Genomic DNA, 15,971 nt, shown 5'->3' with positions numbered 1-15,971 from the left:
TCATTTTCATTGTAATCTTTAAGCATGATTCATTTAGATATCCAGTGTGTGCCCCTACCTATCTTTCCTCTAAGTCAGTATCGCCCTCACAATATTGTGCTGGGAGAAATCGAACAATTTAATGGAATGACTAGAATTACTGTTATTGCCTGTGCACATATACACTAATGCAGCTCCAACTATAACAAGCTATAATATTTTTATTCCAAAGTGCTATTGGAGCTGCTATAAACATAAAACACACCCTTTCCTACATGCCAAAGGACTATTGTAGTAGTAGCAGAGCCTTTTTATGTAAATTACAGATTATTAATTTTAGATGTAAATCAGCGCTGGGCTGGCCTCCAAGCTGTCATTTCCCCGCATCGCCTCAATCCTTTAACGATATAACCCTTGTTCTAATGAGCACCCTCGGGTGTTGTATTGTTTACTTTAGCAATGGCCCGCTGAAGCTACCGTATCTATTCGGTAACTAATATGTCTGCACAGGCATCGCTCCTCCACAATACCTGATGCATTTGGGAGCTGCATACTCAATGAGGAGTATACATTTTCACCTACAAGTTGTCATCCACTTAGAGTTGGATGTTAGTACTTGATCTGGGGAAATCTTCTCTCTACTTGTCTTTGGTGTTTGGGGGTTGGAACAACTGTGCATGTTGCATATTATATTGCTTCAGAGTCACTCTTCAACAAGTTCAAACTTCTCCATTAGAAGTGTTTGAACTTTTATTGATTTCTGACATTATGATGAGGGTCGTGAACAGCATTTCATCTGCATTTGGAATTTACAATAAGTACATATGTTTTGATCCTTGAAACCCAAATTCATATTATAGGAAAAGGTGGAGTTAGACAATGTTTATCTGAGATTTCACAACGTCTGGCTATGGCCCCTGACGGTGGGGCAGGTGGAAGGACTGAGGTAACATGCTAAAGATTACACAGATGTGCCAGATTTTTGGAACCCCAACATGGAAATGTGGAGCTACACATTTCTTTACATTGAGAGCAGTGGCTGTGCTGCGAAAGGGAGGCCAGAGCTGAGACTGGCAGTCGCCCAAGCAGGAAGCAGGTACATAGGGAGCTCTGCCAATTTGTGTGGCTTTGGCTGGCCTGACAATTGCTATAAAGCTAAATGTATCTGGCCAGCGATGCTGCAGGCAGTCAAGCTGATCATTACTGCAGAATTGGTGAAGCAGGAATCCATAGATGCCACTGTAGCAGAGAGGAAGGATGACATCCAAATTCACATGAATGCCAGTGTTTATATACTGTATACCTCATTAAGATCTCCGTGTGTTGGCTTACACGCTGAATGGAGTACTGGACGGCAACAGAATATGGGTAGCAATGGAAAAAGAGAGCTGAACAGCTGTAGAACCCTAGAGGAAGTTTTACCTTAATTCATTATACTGTGAAACCTCCTTCCTTTGCTTAGGCTGCTGCCCCCGCGACCCAGCCTCGGATAAAGCGGATGAAGATGGATGGATGGATGGATGGATGGACCTCCTTCTGTGCAAATCAAATTTGATTTTCAGTTTCTTCTCCTGATGCTACATTAACAAAAATGGTTCTTGGAGAGATAACAGAGATACACAAAAAAGTTTTCAAAGTCTGGGCAGTATTCAAAGTTATATTATTACAAACAGACCCTGCACATTCTCGTGTGACTCTTAATCTTTCTTTATTATAATGCAAATGTGTTGCTAGATTAAGGAAGTTCACAAATCATTTCTTAGACACAACTATGTTATTTAGACAATTTAGACCATAATGTTATTTTTCATTTTAGACCAGTGAACTAATTGACTCGATTTGTAACAAAAGTTGTAAAATGGGATTAACCATATCAGTTCTTGTGTAATTTAACTTACCCCAGCCCTTTCTCTCTGTTCCCCTTCCTTCTTGAGAGCCACTCTTCCACTGAGACCATTTCTGATCAGGCTTCAGTGATCGGCAGACAGATCAACTGAAGGACCTGATGAATCTCCTCTAGATCCTGTGCTAGGCTTCTGCTGGATTTTTCTTTCCAATTTCACATCTCTATAGAGCAGCTCACTCTGGTGGTCCAGAATTATGAACTCTGAAGTTTCATCACACTGTACAATGTGTATTTAAAAAGAATTTTAAAAACCTCTGAATTAGGGTAAAAACAAAATATTCCAAAATAGCCCCGTGCTTAATTGTTAGTACATCAGATACTTAGGAAAGTATGTGAGTAATGTTAGCTGCTGTCCACCTCTAGATGTGAGGTTTAGCCTCTTGTTATCACTTCCAGGAAAATATGGATTTTGCTCAATTTTATCACAGAAATGAGGCGGCAGCAGCAACTGTTTCTAGCTGAAAGTGAGGGGTTTCATTCCAGCCGTATCAGGACACCTCACATTATGAGATCCCCCGTCTGCTACACATATGGGCTGACACTTTGAAGCCTGACCAAATGAGGTCAGTTACACCTGCCCTTCCACGAGTCAATAAGCAGATATCGCACCTCTGGGGGCACCAGGCCGCTGGTGCTTGTAGCAACTGTGGCTCAGGTCAAAGACCAGTTGATCTCTTCACAGCTGGAGCCCAAGTCTCAACCACATACATAATATTTGAACAGTAATGAATATGTGTTTACTCAACCTCTGGCCCTCCCGCATAAATGTCACAATAAATAATGTCCTGCCTTAATTTTTGAAAAGGGAGATTCTATAATCCAATTTTTTCTTCTTGTGTGTTCTAGTGCTGTACCCATCTGCATACAGGATAAAACGGGGAACATATTCACTGATCAACCCCACATTCCAGCACTCGGTGGAGGACATCAAGCTGCTTTTTGAGGTCAGTTAAGTTCTTGCGGCCCCGAAATAGTTCATGAGCTAGTGTTTCTTTAATGGAAACCAGTATGCTTAGAATGTGCACAAGACTTCTAAAAATAACACATTTGTGGCCTCACCCTGCTGATTAGAACAAAACACTGTGTACTGCTGCTGTGCTCCTAATCATTAGCAGGAATGTGAGATATTTTGGTGACATTGATGAAAAAGATATTTTACTTTCTTATGCCATCTTAGGCTCATTTCAAAATATTTAGATGATTAGGCTCTTTGGAACAGATTGAAATAGCCGTTAACAGGACGTGACCTTGCTAGCAACTCCATTTTTCAGTTAGCTGCTTATATATGTGAATGTGAATTTAGTGGATGCCTATCTATCTCCCAGATTCTGCTGGGTGGAATGCAGATACAAGGTGATGGACACACCCTGCTGATTCCAGATGAGGAGTTGGCCTCCCTGAGAAGTGTGGAAAAGCTGGAAGTCATCTGTGAGGAAGTACTGCCTAAAAGGCTCTCCGACATCAGGCGTCTGACGGCCGAGCTCACCCAGCGGCGCCAACCTCTGAGCTGGCAGGACTTTGAGAGGACAGTGCTGACGTTAGTGTACACCACTCAGACCCTGGCTCGTATCACCAACAAGCACCAGAAAGAGATATGGACCGACACCCTAATCCAGCTGTTCCAAGCTCTTCAAAAGGATCTCAAACCCTTTTGAGGAAAGAAGTTGTCCATATTTTTTTCAGTAGTGGAGATGCCGTTTATCCATGCCATTTCCAGTGTCCTGCAAAGTTTAAAAACAAATTAGATTATTATATTGCTTTTTATATGAAACTATTTGTATATACAAATACAAATATCAAAAAATGTATATAAAATTATATAAGCAATTAAATTTTTAACCAAAAAATGTAACTAAACTCAGGGTCCAAACTCACTTTTATCAGCGCTTTCAAACTTGACTTCCAGTCTTATCTGACTGGGCTAATTCCAATTAAGAGCTCAAACCACAAACTCCTGAAAAGTTATATCATGTGCTTCTGTTTTGTTTTGTTACCCTATGTGAGGTAAATAATAAAATTTTAATTCTCAAAAGATCAGCGTATCTTACTTTTCTATAAACTTATTTAAGCACAAGTTTAGATCAAGCAGACCTCAAGGTCCCAGTACATCAGCTCATAGCTGAGCTGTCAGATGATATGGGCTTGCAGAGATCGGCTGCTCTCACTTTCCTGGATTTTGTTTCTGATCATGTAAATCCACGGCATCAAATGAGACTCAACCTTCAGCAAAGCGAAGTGGTCATGGCTGAAGTCCCTTTTCTTTTAGCTATCAACTCGAAATGTAATGATCATCAAAGACGGTTTGTTATCATTTTGCAGCAAAATCAGTGTATAGTCTATCCCTACAGTCACACCAGGTATTTTAGACATGTTTCAATGTCCAAAATTACTATGCATTGACCCACCCCCTGAGTCTAGAATTCCCCCAAACTATTTTAGAGTGATTTACAGAGTAATTAATCATAATCTGCAGCAGTTTGAGTCACAAATATTCTCACAATATAGGCTATTTAGGCTAACTAGATTCCACCTACACATGATTAATTTAATATCATAATACAATGACATTGTAACAAACCATCAGTCTAATATCCAAAATATAAGGTTTAAACCAAAAAAGCCAAGCATACTAATAAAGGTAAACCATTAACTACTATTAAATCTGTTTTTGAGCTAAATAATGAATTACTATCACGTTTCTTAATGAACTAGTTCTGTTTTGTTACTGCATCAGTTGTGTTACGTCTCAGCTCCCGAGTGTGTGTTTGTTTTACGCTCACTAATGCATTATTTCTGAGCCCACTTATTTGTACATCGTGAAGAAATCAAATTAAATCAACAATGCTTTTGAGCCCCGCATATGCATACAAGCCAGAGGATGGCCTCATTAATCAAGTGCGTCCCGGTGTGCTCAAATAAACTTCTCAAACTTAGTTTAATGAAAATACATCACATAAGTACACACATACGCGCAATTACCTCAAAGTTTTTCCTTCTGATTTTTCTGATTATACTGATCTTTGACCTACTTTCAAAAAAAATACTAAATCAAAGTGGTACATTAGTTTGACAACTCCATGGGAAGTCACCTCAAGCCCCCTGCCATGCCTGTGTACATGTTTGATGCCATCAGATAACTTTAGAAGGCGTAAGATGCTTTGCTCTGTCTGGAAAAGATTGCTCAGCTCATTTGATTTGCCACTAAAAGCCCTTTGAATAAAACCCACGGATTTATACTTAAGAGTCTGTGTACATCAATACGCTTGATTGCATTTCTGCAGTCTGTAAAATATCTGATGGATATGTGCTTCAGAGCTACCCATTTCCCCATTCATTATGGGAAATAGGTACTTAAGCTTTTGTGCAGTTCACTCATCAAGAAGGGGATAGAAAGCAGATATCTGGTTTGTGTTGTTTTCCCTCCAGAGTTGATTAGTTTTACATTTGCTTACACCTTACAGTATTTTGCTCAATTCATACTTTTATGTAACCGTGGAAATGTTCGTCACTCCCTGTCACCCAGATCGCATCTTCAGTTGCAGCTTCTGTAAATGTATACGTTAATCGCAGCATTTTCAGTGTCTTTCTCAGCATGTCAGCATTCATTGGCACTGACTAGAGGGGGCTGATTAATGAGGAAGTCAGGAAGACTGCAGCAAGGAATTTCCTTCCAAGGCGACGGATCAGCCTTCACCCTCGGCACCACTCTAACTATAATAGTGACCGATGAGTCTTGCATTTGACACGGCTTGTTTTTTGAACTCGCTTTGTCAGTTTACGTTGTTTAATGCAGATGTTATAATTTTCAAGCAGATTCCATGTTGCCAGTGACTTTCCAGACTGACTTAGAGAGGAATTGTGAGATTGTGGAATATTTGCCGAGCCTCTAATTAAATTTTGCTCTGTTATCACATTCAATATACAAAATATCGGGGACATGACGTTCCATTTGTGCAATCTAATCCTTAATTGTCATAAAGTTTTAAAATGATCTCACAAAGTGCTCTGCTAGGCTTCATTTCCTTCCCCTTTCTCTGTGATTGTGGTGCAGATTTAATAAGAAAAATCAGGCTTTTGCGTGGATTATTGACTTATCAGTCTGCTTCATGAAAAATGAGTCTGCAATATTTTATTCATTTAGAGTATTATCCCTAAATGTCAAGTAGAGCCCTCTGCATGTTGAGAGAGCATCACCAAGTGGCTGCTGACAGAACTGCTCTCCTCATCTGATACTGCATGTCTCTAAAGTGTCCATAACGCCCGTATCATGTCTTCATATAGGATCATTTAGGATATTTCTATACAATCACAGCTTAATATACAAATATCTGGTGTATCATTTCTCATGTTTTAACAGAAGCTGTTTCATGTCTACAGGACATAGGATGCTGTTTAGTATAGTTTGTTCAAGCCAAAACTGATGAAAGGGTTGTAGCATAGATGTGTTCTAAAGGAATTTAAAATTGTTTCCTATTGCCGATACATTTTCAGAAATAGCATAATGAAATCCAGTGAATCCAGTGAGTATGTCAACATTTCAACTACAGTCTTTCCTAAAATAAAGCAGAATATAACTGGATGGATGGATAGATGGTATAAAATCTTTTTGGATTTTTTAAATTATTATTGCCTCAAGATGCTCACTAGGTGGCAGCATTTCCAATCTGTTCCCCCAGATCTTGGCTCGTGGTATCTGTCACGATGTTTCCTTTTGTTGTTGACTTGTGCAGCAGATATAATGAGGAGTAATGAGTAAAAAGGGAGAACTGAACTATATAATGAAAGCAGCAGCATATCTTGTACTCTCACTTCCTCTTACTCTACAGTCAGTGTTTTGTTATGCATGCTGTAAGGCTTCTCGAAGAGTTCTCGTATGCATTACAATACATCTTTTTATGTTGACACAAAGTGCGGGAGACAGAAAACGACAGCATGGCATTTCTAATTAGATTTATTTTTCTTTGGAGGACGTGTTTTTGTTGGAGTTCGCTTAATTAGAGCTGAATCTCATCATAACTGGAATGTGTCTTTCCTGGTAGAACTATCCTCTGATCACCTCCAGATGAATACCCAGTTGTTTTAACTCAAGCTTATCAGCTGCATATGTTTCCCCGCAGCTGTCAGGCATATTTTCATGCTTCAAGTCCGCAAACAGAGCGAGATGGGACTTTACAATGTGTCACATGTATACCCACCGTGCTTTCTCCATCAACTTAAACAACTCAATACCTGAAATGAAAATAAATAAATAAATAAATAAAACAGCGATTCAGGATTTTCTAAATCTACATAAATTAATACCATTTGTTCTTCTTTGAAAAACAGTCCAAACAATCTTTGACATGTTATGTTCACGAAGACATTTTTTTAAAGCAAACAGATTTTATTTGTTGTGCAGCAAATTGTCATCCCAAGTGGGAGTAAAAAACACAGTGTGAGCATCCAGATGTAAGACTGCATGACGGGTGGTGATTTGTGGGCTCTGAGGTCATCAGCATCTGCCCATGAGCCCCTGTCATGCCAGTGTCATCGTCCCTTTTTTATGGCTAATAGTAGTTAGATCAGCTCCACCCTGCATTGCCTCGAGTCCAAGTTTAAGGCTATGATAGTGCAGCTTCTAAGGATTTAGTATTATAGCAGCTTGTCAACTGAAACCACGAATCTGGAAATAGGTTTGGGGCATTCTTGCAACCCTGTTATTCTCATGCGGCTAATGTTGCTGAGCATAGCGGAAAGATGGCGCCAGGGATAGATAGATGGATAGACAGAGGTAGGCTGCTTTATTAAGAGATACCTCACTGAGTAGGAGAGCCAATTACACTGCATGGGTGAGAGCAGGCAGCCTGCTCAAAACCTCCTGCTTGCTCCAGCTTCCAGTAATGAGCACAGTTTTCCACAAAATCATCACAACAGCTGGGAGAGCGTAACAAAGAAACAATGCTGCGTGGATAATCGCTGTCCTGATACATTTGGATGTAGAATTGAAACCTTTTAAAAACAAAATGCTGTTTCAGTATTCTGGTCCACAGCGTTTTATCTTATCATGTCCTTCCAATCATGAGGATCTGCCACTAAGAGCTTGCAAAGCCTTTTTAGTTGTGGGATACATTTCAGCTTTCCCACCAAATATTTTCTTGGGCATCGCGGAATCTTTGATAAGGAAATGGGAGAAAGTTGGCGGGCCTAGAGATAGAGGCTAATGCTCGCTTATCAGCCGCTGTAATGAAGAGGTCTGAGATTCACACGGGAGTTGTGGTATGCTGTGTTTCAACATGGCTCCCCAAGTCACTAATTTGATTCAGCACGGTGCAGCCCCGTCACAGGTGGAGCAGTCTCAAAGGGACTCTTCCGATGGCTCATGAGACACTAAGACTGCTGCTGTATGTGGATGAGGTCTTAGACTCTCCTGAAATATTTGTGATTTGGAGGATTTTCGCATTAACAGTTACATTTAACGATAAGTATAAGTATGATGAGCTATAAAGGAGGCCAGTCACCTTACTCTTATCTGTATAAAGCTGTTTGCAATTTAACCTAGCCTTTAGATTTTAAACCAAAAACACTTTCAGCACTTTCATCCAACAGAAGTAATTCAGATTAACACCAGTGTTACATCATATATGATACATGTGTAATGGGATAATATGTCAAGCTGTGTTCAGAGTCAGTTTCACTCCACCAAAGAACCCAGAAAAACCTGCTAAAGCCCAAAACAGTAGCTAGTAGAATTCACCACAAATGTGAAATAGTCCTCTCTTTTCTTCTAGCGGTCAAAACCACTTGGCCGAGCTCCAAGACAGCAGTAAATTCACATTTTAAATCGTCACCCGGCTGGAAATGTTGGTCATGACCAGTGTTGGGACTAACGCGTTATTAAGTAACGCGTTACAGTAACTACGTTATTATTGTGGTAACGAGCACGGTAACTAGTTATTATGCCAAAATCAGGAACGCGTTACTCGTTACTGGGATTTAGATAGGGTCGTTACTCGTTACTTCGTGTGGTGGCATCGCGGAGTTTCCACAGATTCAGTAACATTAGCAAGTGGTGGAGGCCAGCAGGTGGATGAAGGAAAAGGGACGCAGAAGGAAAAGAGACCCGAGGCGGCCGCCGGTCCAAGTGTGAACTGAACTTCAGGTAAGAAGTTATGACCTGCAGTCTCTCTGGGTCAGATATAAACCAAGCTTAGGTGGAGTTTATTTTCGTTATTCTGACTTTTTCCGTACTGCGTGCTAGCTAGCATGACGGAGTTTCTATACAGCTGGGTGGTGCTATGAAGTTAATGATGTTGAACTTTATTTTGTTCATAAGTTATTAGAGTTGCCAACCGTCCCGTCTGGTATTCAGAGAAAATATTACGCGTTTCTTATTGAGGTGAAAAGGAACAGTTTGTCCCGTAATTCAGCTACAATGAAAAAGGCACAAAGCTGGAGTTATTCTGTGTCTTTACGCTGCACAGCTGCCTCTTCTTCTCTCATTCTCCCCTCCCGTTTCTACTTCAGTCATGAAAACTGATCAATGATCAGCTGATCGGCTCTCTTGTTTGTTTATCGCCCACTTTGCGCCGAAAGAGGAAACCAGCGGATGTCGCGCTAAACAACAGCAGCACGTTTAAGCTTGATCAGCTGCTGTTAGAATTTATTTAATATTAATTTCTAGTATCAGCTGATGTTTGCTGGAGCCACAGCTGTAAAAAAAAAAGCTGCTGGTCATGATATGGTTTGGTTATCTGGTGAGAGGGAAACATGAAGATGAAACCAGGAGATGTCCTTACTGAATCATCAGAGCTGAGCAGGTGATGGAGAAACAGGTTTACCTTTTAGGTGACATGAATGAGTTGAAGGGAAGTTATGAACTGTTTCTGAGAGACAAATAACCCCAGGATCCTTTTCTAAGTAGCTGACAGCTGGTAACTGTGCAGGGGCGGATCTAGCAAAGTGTGGCCAAGGGGGCATGTAGGGCATTAACAGGGAATGGGGGGCACAAAGAAATACTTTTCTTTCTTATTCTCATTTAAAATGTCTAGCTTTTAAAAAATAATTATCTGAATCTTACAACAAACGATTGATAGATTGATGCATATATACCATCAATACAGTGAACATCACTGTCACAACAGTGTTTGTTTTCATTCAAAGGCTTTATGATTTTTCCTATAATGGTGGGCCAGTTTCTAGTCAAAATGCCCGGGCCAATTTTCTTTCCCAGTCCAGCCCTGTATGCAGCTCATCTGCAGTCTGGTGTTACCTACATCTTCCTATTCAGAAGGCAGAATTTCTGAGTTCTGAGTACAATCGAAAGCACCACGACTGCAGTTTTTGTGTTGGATGTAAAAGGCGCACATGACTCTGTGACGTAGGCTAGAATCATGGCAGCAGTCAATGACGGTCCAGGCGTGGGATTTCTCTCGTGGAAATATGCACGTTATCATATCCTTTCTATTGGTAGGTGGCACAGTGCACTTGTGGCAAGTAAGCAAGCTAGAAGACTGGCAAAGTTATGGAAGAAACACATTAACAAGAGAATTCTGAGTAAAACCAAAGTTACTTTCCCTAGTAACTAGTTACTTTGAAAGTAACGAGTAACTTGAAGTAACTGAGTTACTTTTGAGAGAAGTAACTAGTAATGTAACTAAGTTACTATTTTAAAGTAACTTACCCAACACTGGTCATGACAAATGGCTTTTTCCATTTCATGTCCTCCACACAGCTCCTTGTCTCAACATCATAGGATTAAGGGGCTCTTTTAACAGGAGAAAAATAATAATAGAAGAACGTATTTTTGATGTAATGTGTTTCAGGTGAAACATATTACAACTGCCCTTCATTGCGAACTTGCTGATTATATTCTATGGATTCTCAAAAATATGACCCCACTAATGAAATGTGATTGCAAAGGAAACAGAGGGTGAGACCTAAAATAAGTGGGGCTTAAAGCGCTCTTTGACCCCAGCCACCCAGCAAAAGTCCTCTAATTTACATCACTTTCCTCTGATTCGTTGTAATGAAATCCTGTACATTTGTGCTCTACAGCCGCATGAGCAGGCATGCTTTCAACACAGAGTGTCATTAAAGGTTTTATAGCACTCTAACGTGCAGAACTGTAGGCCTGCCCCCAAATTCCTCTTAATTGATAAGATCTGCAAGTTTTAAAACTTTGTTGATTTTTTTGAACTAACTGTAGCACAAAGTTAGACACGTGGCACGGCCCTGGAGCCTGTAGTAGCCAGGCAAGGCTTAAACGGTGGACTCACGGGTGCAATCTGTCAAGTAAACACAGTTAAATGTGTTTTCTTTCAGATTTTCCAAAATTTATTTTTGTTTATACTCAGCCTCCCTTCCATTGAACTCAGCGCATAGTGGTAAATAATATGGCCACAGCAGGTGTCCAGGAACCGTGACTATAAATTAATTCAGTTCAATAAAGTTTGACTCACATTTTCCTGTTTAAAGGAGAATTAATGATTAATTGAGTTGATCAGTCATTTGGTCTGATTGTTTTAATGCCACCCATCCTAGTTTGCTTTTCCTGGACTTTCTGCTTCAGCATAAACACTTTGAGGAAGCACATGTCAGAGAGCAGGATAGAAGGGTTTGTTTCTTACAGAACAAACACTTTGTGTGTGTGTGTGTGTGTGTGTGTGTGTGTGTGTGTGTGTGTGTGTGTGTGTGTGTGTGTGTGTGTGTGTGTGTGTGTGTGTGTGTGTGCGCGCGCCCTGGACAGCTCATCAGCAGCCGCCTGCCTGCCCCATTATGTGTTTGGTGTCAAACTGACTGTGAAGAGGTGTACAGCCCCCGTGGGAGTCATATACCAAAGTTAACAATTTGCTTACACTCTCATTTCTCTTCACATCTGATTTGTATATCATCTGTGTACACTCTCGTGGCATAATAAACTGTGCTGGTAAATGTTTTTGTCCTCAAGCTGACCTCAGAAGAAAGGCCGTTGCTTTGAACCCCCACACCATGCAAACTTTTAGAAGAGGCATTGTTTTCCTCTTCAGAAAGGAAACATCTTTAGGAGGAACAAATGATTTTAAAAAAAGATATAAAACAATGATTCACTGACCTCAGTTGAATTTTTATAGCAATTCAATTTAAAGAAACAGATGTGTGTTTAGTCGCAAAGTGGCTCAACAGATGCTTTCAGTTTGGACAACAAAGCTCCACTCACTGCACAGACATTCCCTCTGACACGTGGGACGGTATTCTCATTGCGTTTTCCTTCTCCCCATAATCTGACTTCATTCAAATTCTTTTGTAAAATCAGATATTCTGAACTTTTAACTTGGACATGTGGGATCTTCTCTTTCAGAAAAGCTATGATTGATGTTTTATGCACAAAGAATGTGTTACTTGTTTCAGTATGCAAGAAAATCACTCCAGTCGTCTGCCCCTGCAACAAATTTAGCAGTTTTCACTCAGGAAATCCTTGTCTGGTATCTGTGCCAGGAAAGCATAAAGAAGTGTGCTGACTCCAGTATATATGAACTACAAACATAAGCTTTTCATCTGTATTTTATAATAAAAAATTTAAAAAGCATAAGGATTAAACTGTGTTAGCGGACTACACAGCCAATGCACATGTTATGGTTTGTTTTCATTATTGACCTCATAATCAATGATTTCATTTAGATTCTTTGTCATATAGTCCATGACTTCTTAGTATGCCGGGAGCAATGCCTCTTATATGAAGAACTACATGAGATAATCTGCCAATATAACTCCTGCTATTATAATAATTATGCAGTTCTTGGTTTGAGGACAGCGTGCCTGTAAATAACACTGCAATCCATTTGAGTTAATTAAATATACCCTTTGTACTAAGTCAATAATGCTGCGGCTGCTGTAATGTTGGTTACTGTCGTGCTCTGTCAATACGTCTTCACTGTTTTATCTCCTGCAACTTGGCAAATTTACAGGAAGAGCGCACAGTGTTACATACTGTTATCTTGTTTCCTCTGTGTACACGAATGAGGACATTTAAATTGTAAGATTAATATTGTAACCATTATAGAAGTAATGCAAACCCATCCACTAAACATTGGGAATATACAGGAAAATGTAGGGATATACAAATAAATTGCATCATCATCTTCCTTTGGCCACTGTTTAAAGGATCACCACCGTGGATCATCTGCCTCTATATCATCGCTCTTCTGTCACACCAACCCTCAGCATGTCCTCCTCCTCTCCAACCTCTTCTGTGGTGTTCCTGTTTTTCTCCTGCCTGGCAGTTCCATCTTCAACATCTTGATTATTGATTTCATCTGGCAAACATTTTACCCCTGGTGCCCTTTGTGACGCAACACTCCCTTTTTTTCCAGGCTTGGGACCAGCACGAGGAGTACACTGGCTTGTGGCCCACCCATAGCTGGGTTGTCATCATCATCATCATTGCTGTCATCATCAAGGACGACTGCTCTGCTTCCACATTTATGTGTGCACATGATTGACTTTTTGTATTAAGGCAGCATTTAAACTTTAATACTCTGGCACACTAAATCTTCCCTTCTCCTTTCGTATGTTTCAGTTTTCCAGCTTAATTTTCTTCACTTGTTTTCAATTTCACTCTAATATGATTTACTTATGTTGATCAAAATCTATAGACTGTACTTAAAGGATGGATGTAGCCACGATGACATTATCGGCTAGTCTGTGGACTCTGCATTTTAAAGTTTCATATTAGCATCTGTGTGTCATGGCTACTGAACGGACCCACGCGCAGACAGTTCTTTCAAGGAAACAAAAAGGGGATTTATTTACAATAGGGATCACCTTAGTGCAAAATATATGTACAGTGAGTTGGGAGGGGGTCCAGGGCTCCAGGGAGAGAAGGGGGGGGGGAATCCACACACACGCTTCCTCTTCCACTCAGTCACCGCCACCGCTCCTCCGCACACACGCACTCCTCTTCATCCGCACTCGCTCCAACACTCCACACACTGCCCCACTTGGACAGGTCCGGTGATTCGGTCCAGAATCTACAGACAGAAGGTCAAAGGTTAGTTCCACAACATAAAACACGTGTAAGCGATTCTTCTTTGAATATGCCGCGAGCACGAACTCAGGTGGTTCGACGTTCCAGCGGTGAGCTGCTCTGTGCCACTGCCTTAAATAGCAGCTGGGGAAATCAGCCAGATCAGCCGCAGGTGGACACCATCACACGGGTGCGTGGGCCAAGAGTGACAGCCCGTAATGAGCTCCACCCAGGCAGAGAGGAGGAGGAGAGACAAAAAACCAAAACTAACAACAACAAAACCTGTAGCCAGCGTGGGCCAACCAGAGAGACACGGGGACCGTGACACTGTGGGTGCCAAAAGTGAACAAACATGGACAATTGAGTGGGCTACTAAGTTATTGGTTAGCACTAGTATGCTTGTTTGGTCAGTTTTCACATTTCTTATAAATTGGGAAATTAAAAGTAGCAAGAAAAACCATGTTTAGTTTTGGCTAACAGCACTAAAAACCTGCTTTTTAGTGTAATTAAGGTGGGCATTTTAACAGCGAGCCAGCAGAGGGTAACTTGAGCAGGGGTAGCGCACAGGCAGTACACGGGGAGTCACAGACTGGCCGACTTACCTGCAGAGAATGTTTGTTTTCAGACGGAGGCAGTGTCAGAAATATGTGGTACAACTGGCCTGTGGGCTGATGGACCAACCACAGCAGAGAGGAGGGAATTTATAACATACAAACAGCTGAAGTAAAACTGAGTGAAAACAATGAAAACCGCCCGCTGCTGCTACTGCCTGTGCTCTGTTTTTTTTAGTCTTGAATGATTCTTCAATGCTTCTCCCATTCCTGGTCAACTCTGCTGTACCTCCATTCCCTGTTCTGGCCAACTTGTCAACCAGCCCTCAAGGATAGTTAATCTGCCTTGTGCAAAGTGCTAGGATTGTGTGGGACTGCACGGAACCATGTTTGATTGAAAATCTTTCTCTGAACATAAACCTGTATGTTTAGTTTTTGTTGTCAATCTCAAGTGGCCACTCGAGGAAATGCAGTTTTTAGCACTTCTATAGTGGTTTCTTTTTTCAGTCCTAGAGACAATAAACTACAATAGTTAAATCCCAACTCAAGGCACTTGAGTCAACAAAATTAGAGATGGAAATCCTTCGACTAAACACACAGCAACCTGGGGCCCCTTCTTTTCATTATCCACCTTCTACCGCTCTGACACATTTTTCATAAATACAATATTCAGTTTCACTGTTATGCTGATGACACCCAACTTTATCTGTCCACTAAACCTGATTCTGCTCTTCCCCCATCCTCCCTCACCCTTTGTTTAGCCGAACTAAATTCATGGTTCTCTTCTAATTTTTTTCAAACTCAATAGTAATAAATCGGAGCTTCTCTTGGTAGGCACTAAATCAACATTATCCAGAACCAACAGTTTCTCTGTTACTATCAATAACTCGCCGGTCTTCGTTTCTTCCTCTGTGAAAAGCTTGAGTGTCATCCTCGACAGTACTTTATCTTTCAATTCACATATTAATAATGTTACTCGGTTTGCATATTTTCAATTGCGCAACATTAATCATCTCCGTCCTTTTCTCACCCCACATGTCACTGCCATTCTTGTCCACAGCCTTGTTACTTCTCGGATTGATTATTGTAATTCAATTATTTTGGTCTTACTCAAAAATCCATCCACAAGCTCCAACGTGTCCAGAATTCTGCTGCCCGTATCATCACCAGGACCCCTTCTACCCACCACATCACTCCTGCCTTGCAGCAGCTTCATTGGCTCCCGGTCAAATATCGTATCAATTTCAAAATACTCTCGTACACATTTAAGGCTATTCATCATCTCTCTCCTCCATATCTCTCTGATCTGGTTCGGATCACCGCCCCATCTCGGTGTCTTAGATCCTCTTCTTCCCTTTCTCTCTCTGTTCCCTCCCACCGTCTGGCCACCATGGGGAGCAGGGCTTTCAGCTGCTCTGTTCCTCGACTCTGGAATTCCCTACCTCCTGATTTAAGAAATATCTCTTCCTTCTCTCTCTTTAAGTCCCAACTCAAAACTAACTTGTTCAAAATAGCTTATCCCACATAACCTCTCCACTCTGCTATTTTAAATCTG

The 15,971-nt window shown here is 40.9% G+C and overlaps 1 protein-coding gene across 1 annotated transcript; it reads left to right on the top strand.

Annotated features, from left to right (window-relative positions):
* Window positions 1–2,315: 2,315 nt before the first annotated feature.
* fam180a (family with sequence similarity 180 member A) lies at window positions 2,316–3,721 on the top strand (the record flags this gene model as incomplete). The annotated part of the gene is made up of 3 exons (XM_080887258.1): window positions 2,316–2,349; window positions 2,732–2,829; window positions 3,211–3,721. The coding sequence occupies 3 exons, from the start codon at window positions 2,316–2,318 to the stop codon at window positions 3,538–3,540; spliced, it is 462 nt and encodes a 153-aa protein (XP_080743384.1). The 3' UTR covers window positions 3,541–3,721.
* Window positions 3,722–15,971: the final 12,250 nt, after the last annotated feature.

The sequence above is a fragment of the Rhamphochromis sp. 'chilingali' genome (genome assembly GCF_963969265.1).
Source record: "Rhamphochromis sp. 'chilingali' genome assembly, chromosome: 7".
In the NCBI taxonomy this organism is placed as follows: domain Eukaryota; kingdom Metazoa; phylum Chordata; class Actinopteri; order Cichliformes; family Cichlidae; genus Rhamphochromis; species Rhamphochromis sp. 'chilingali'.
This window is presented reverse-complemented; position numbering and strand designations above follow the sequence as displayed.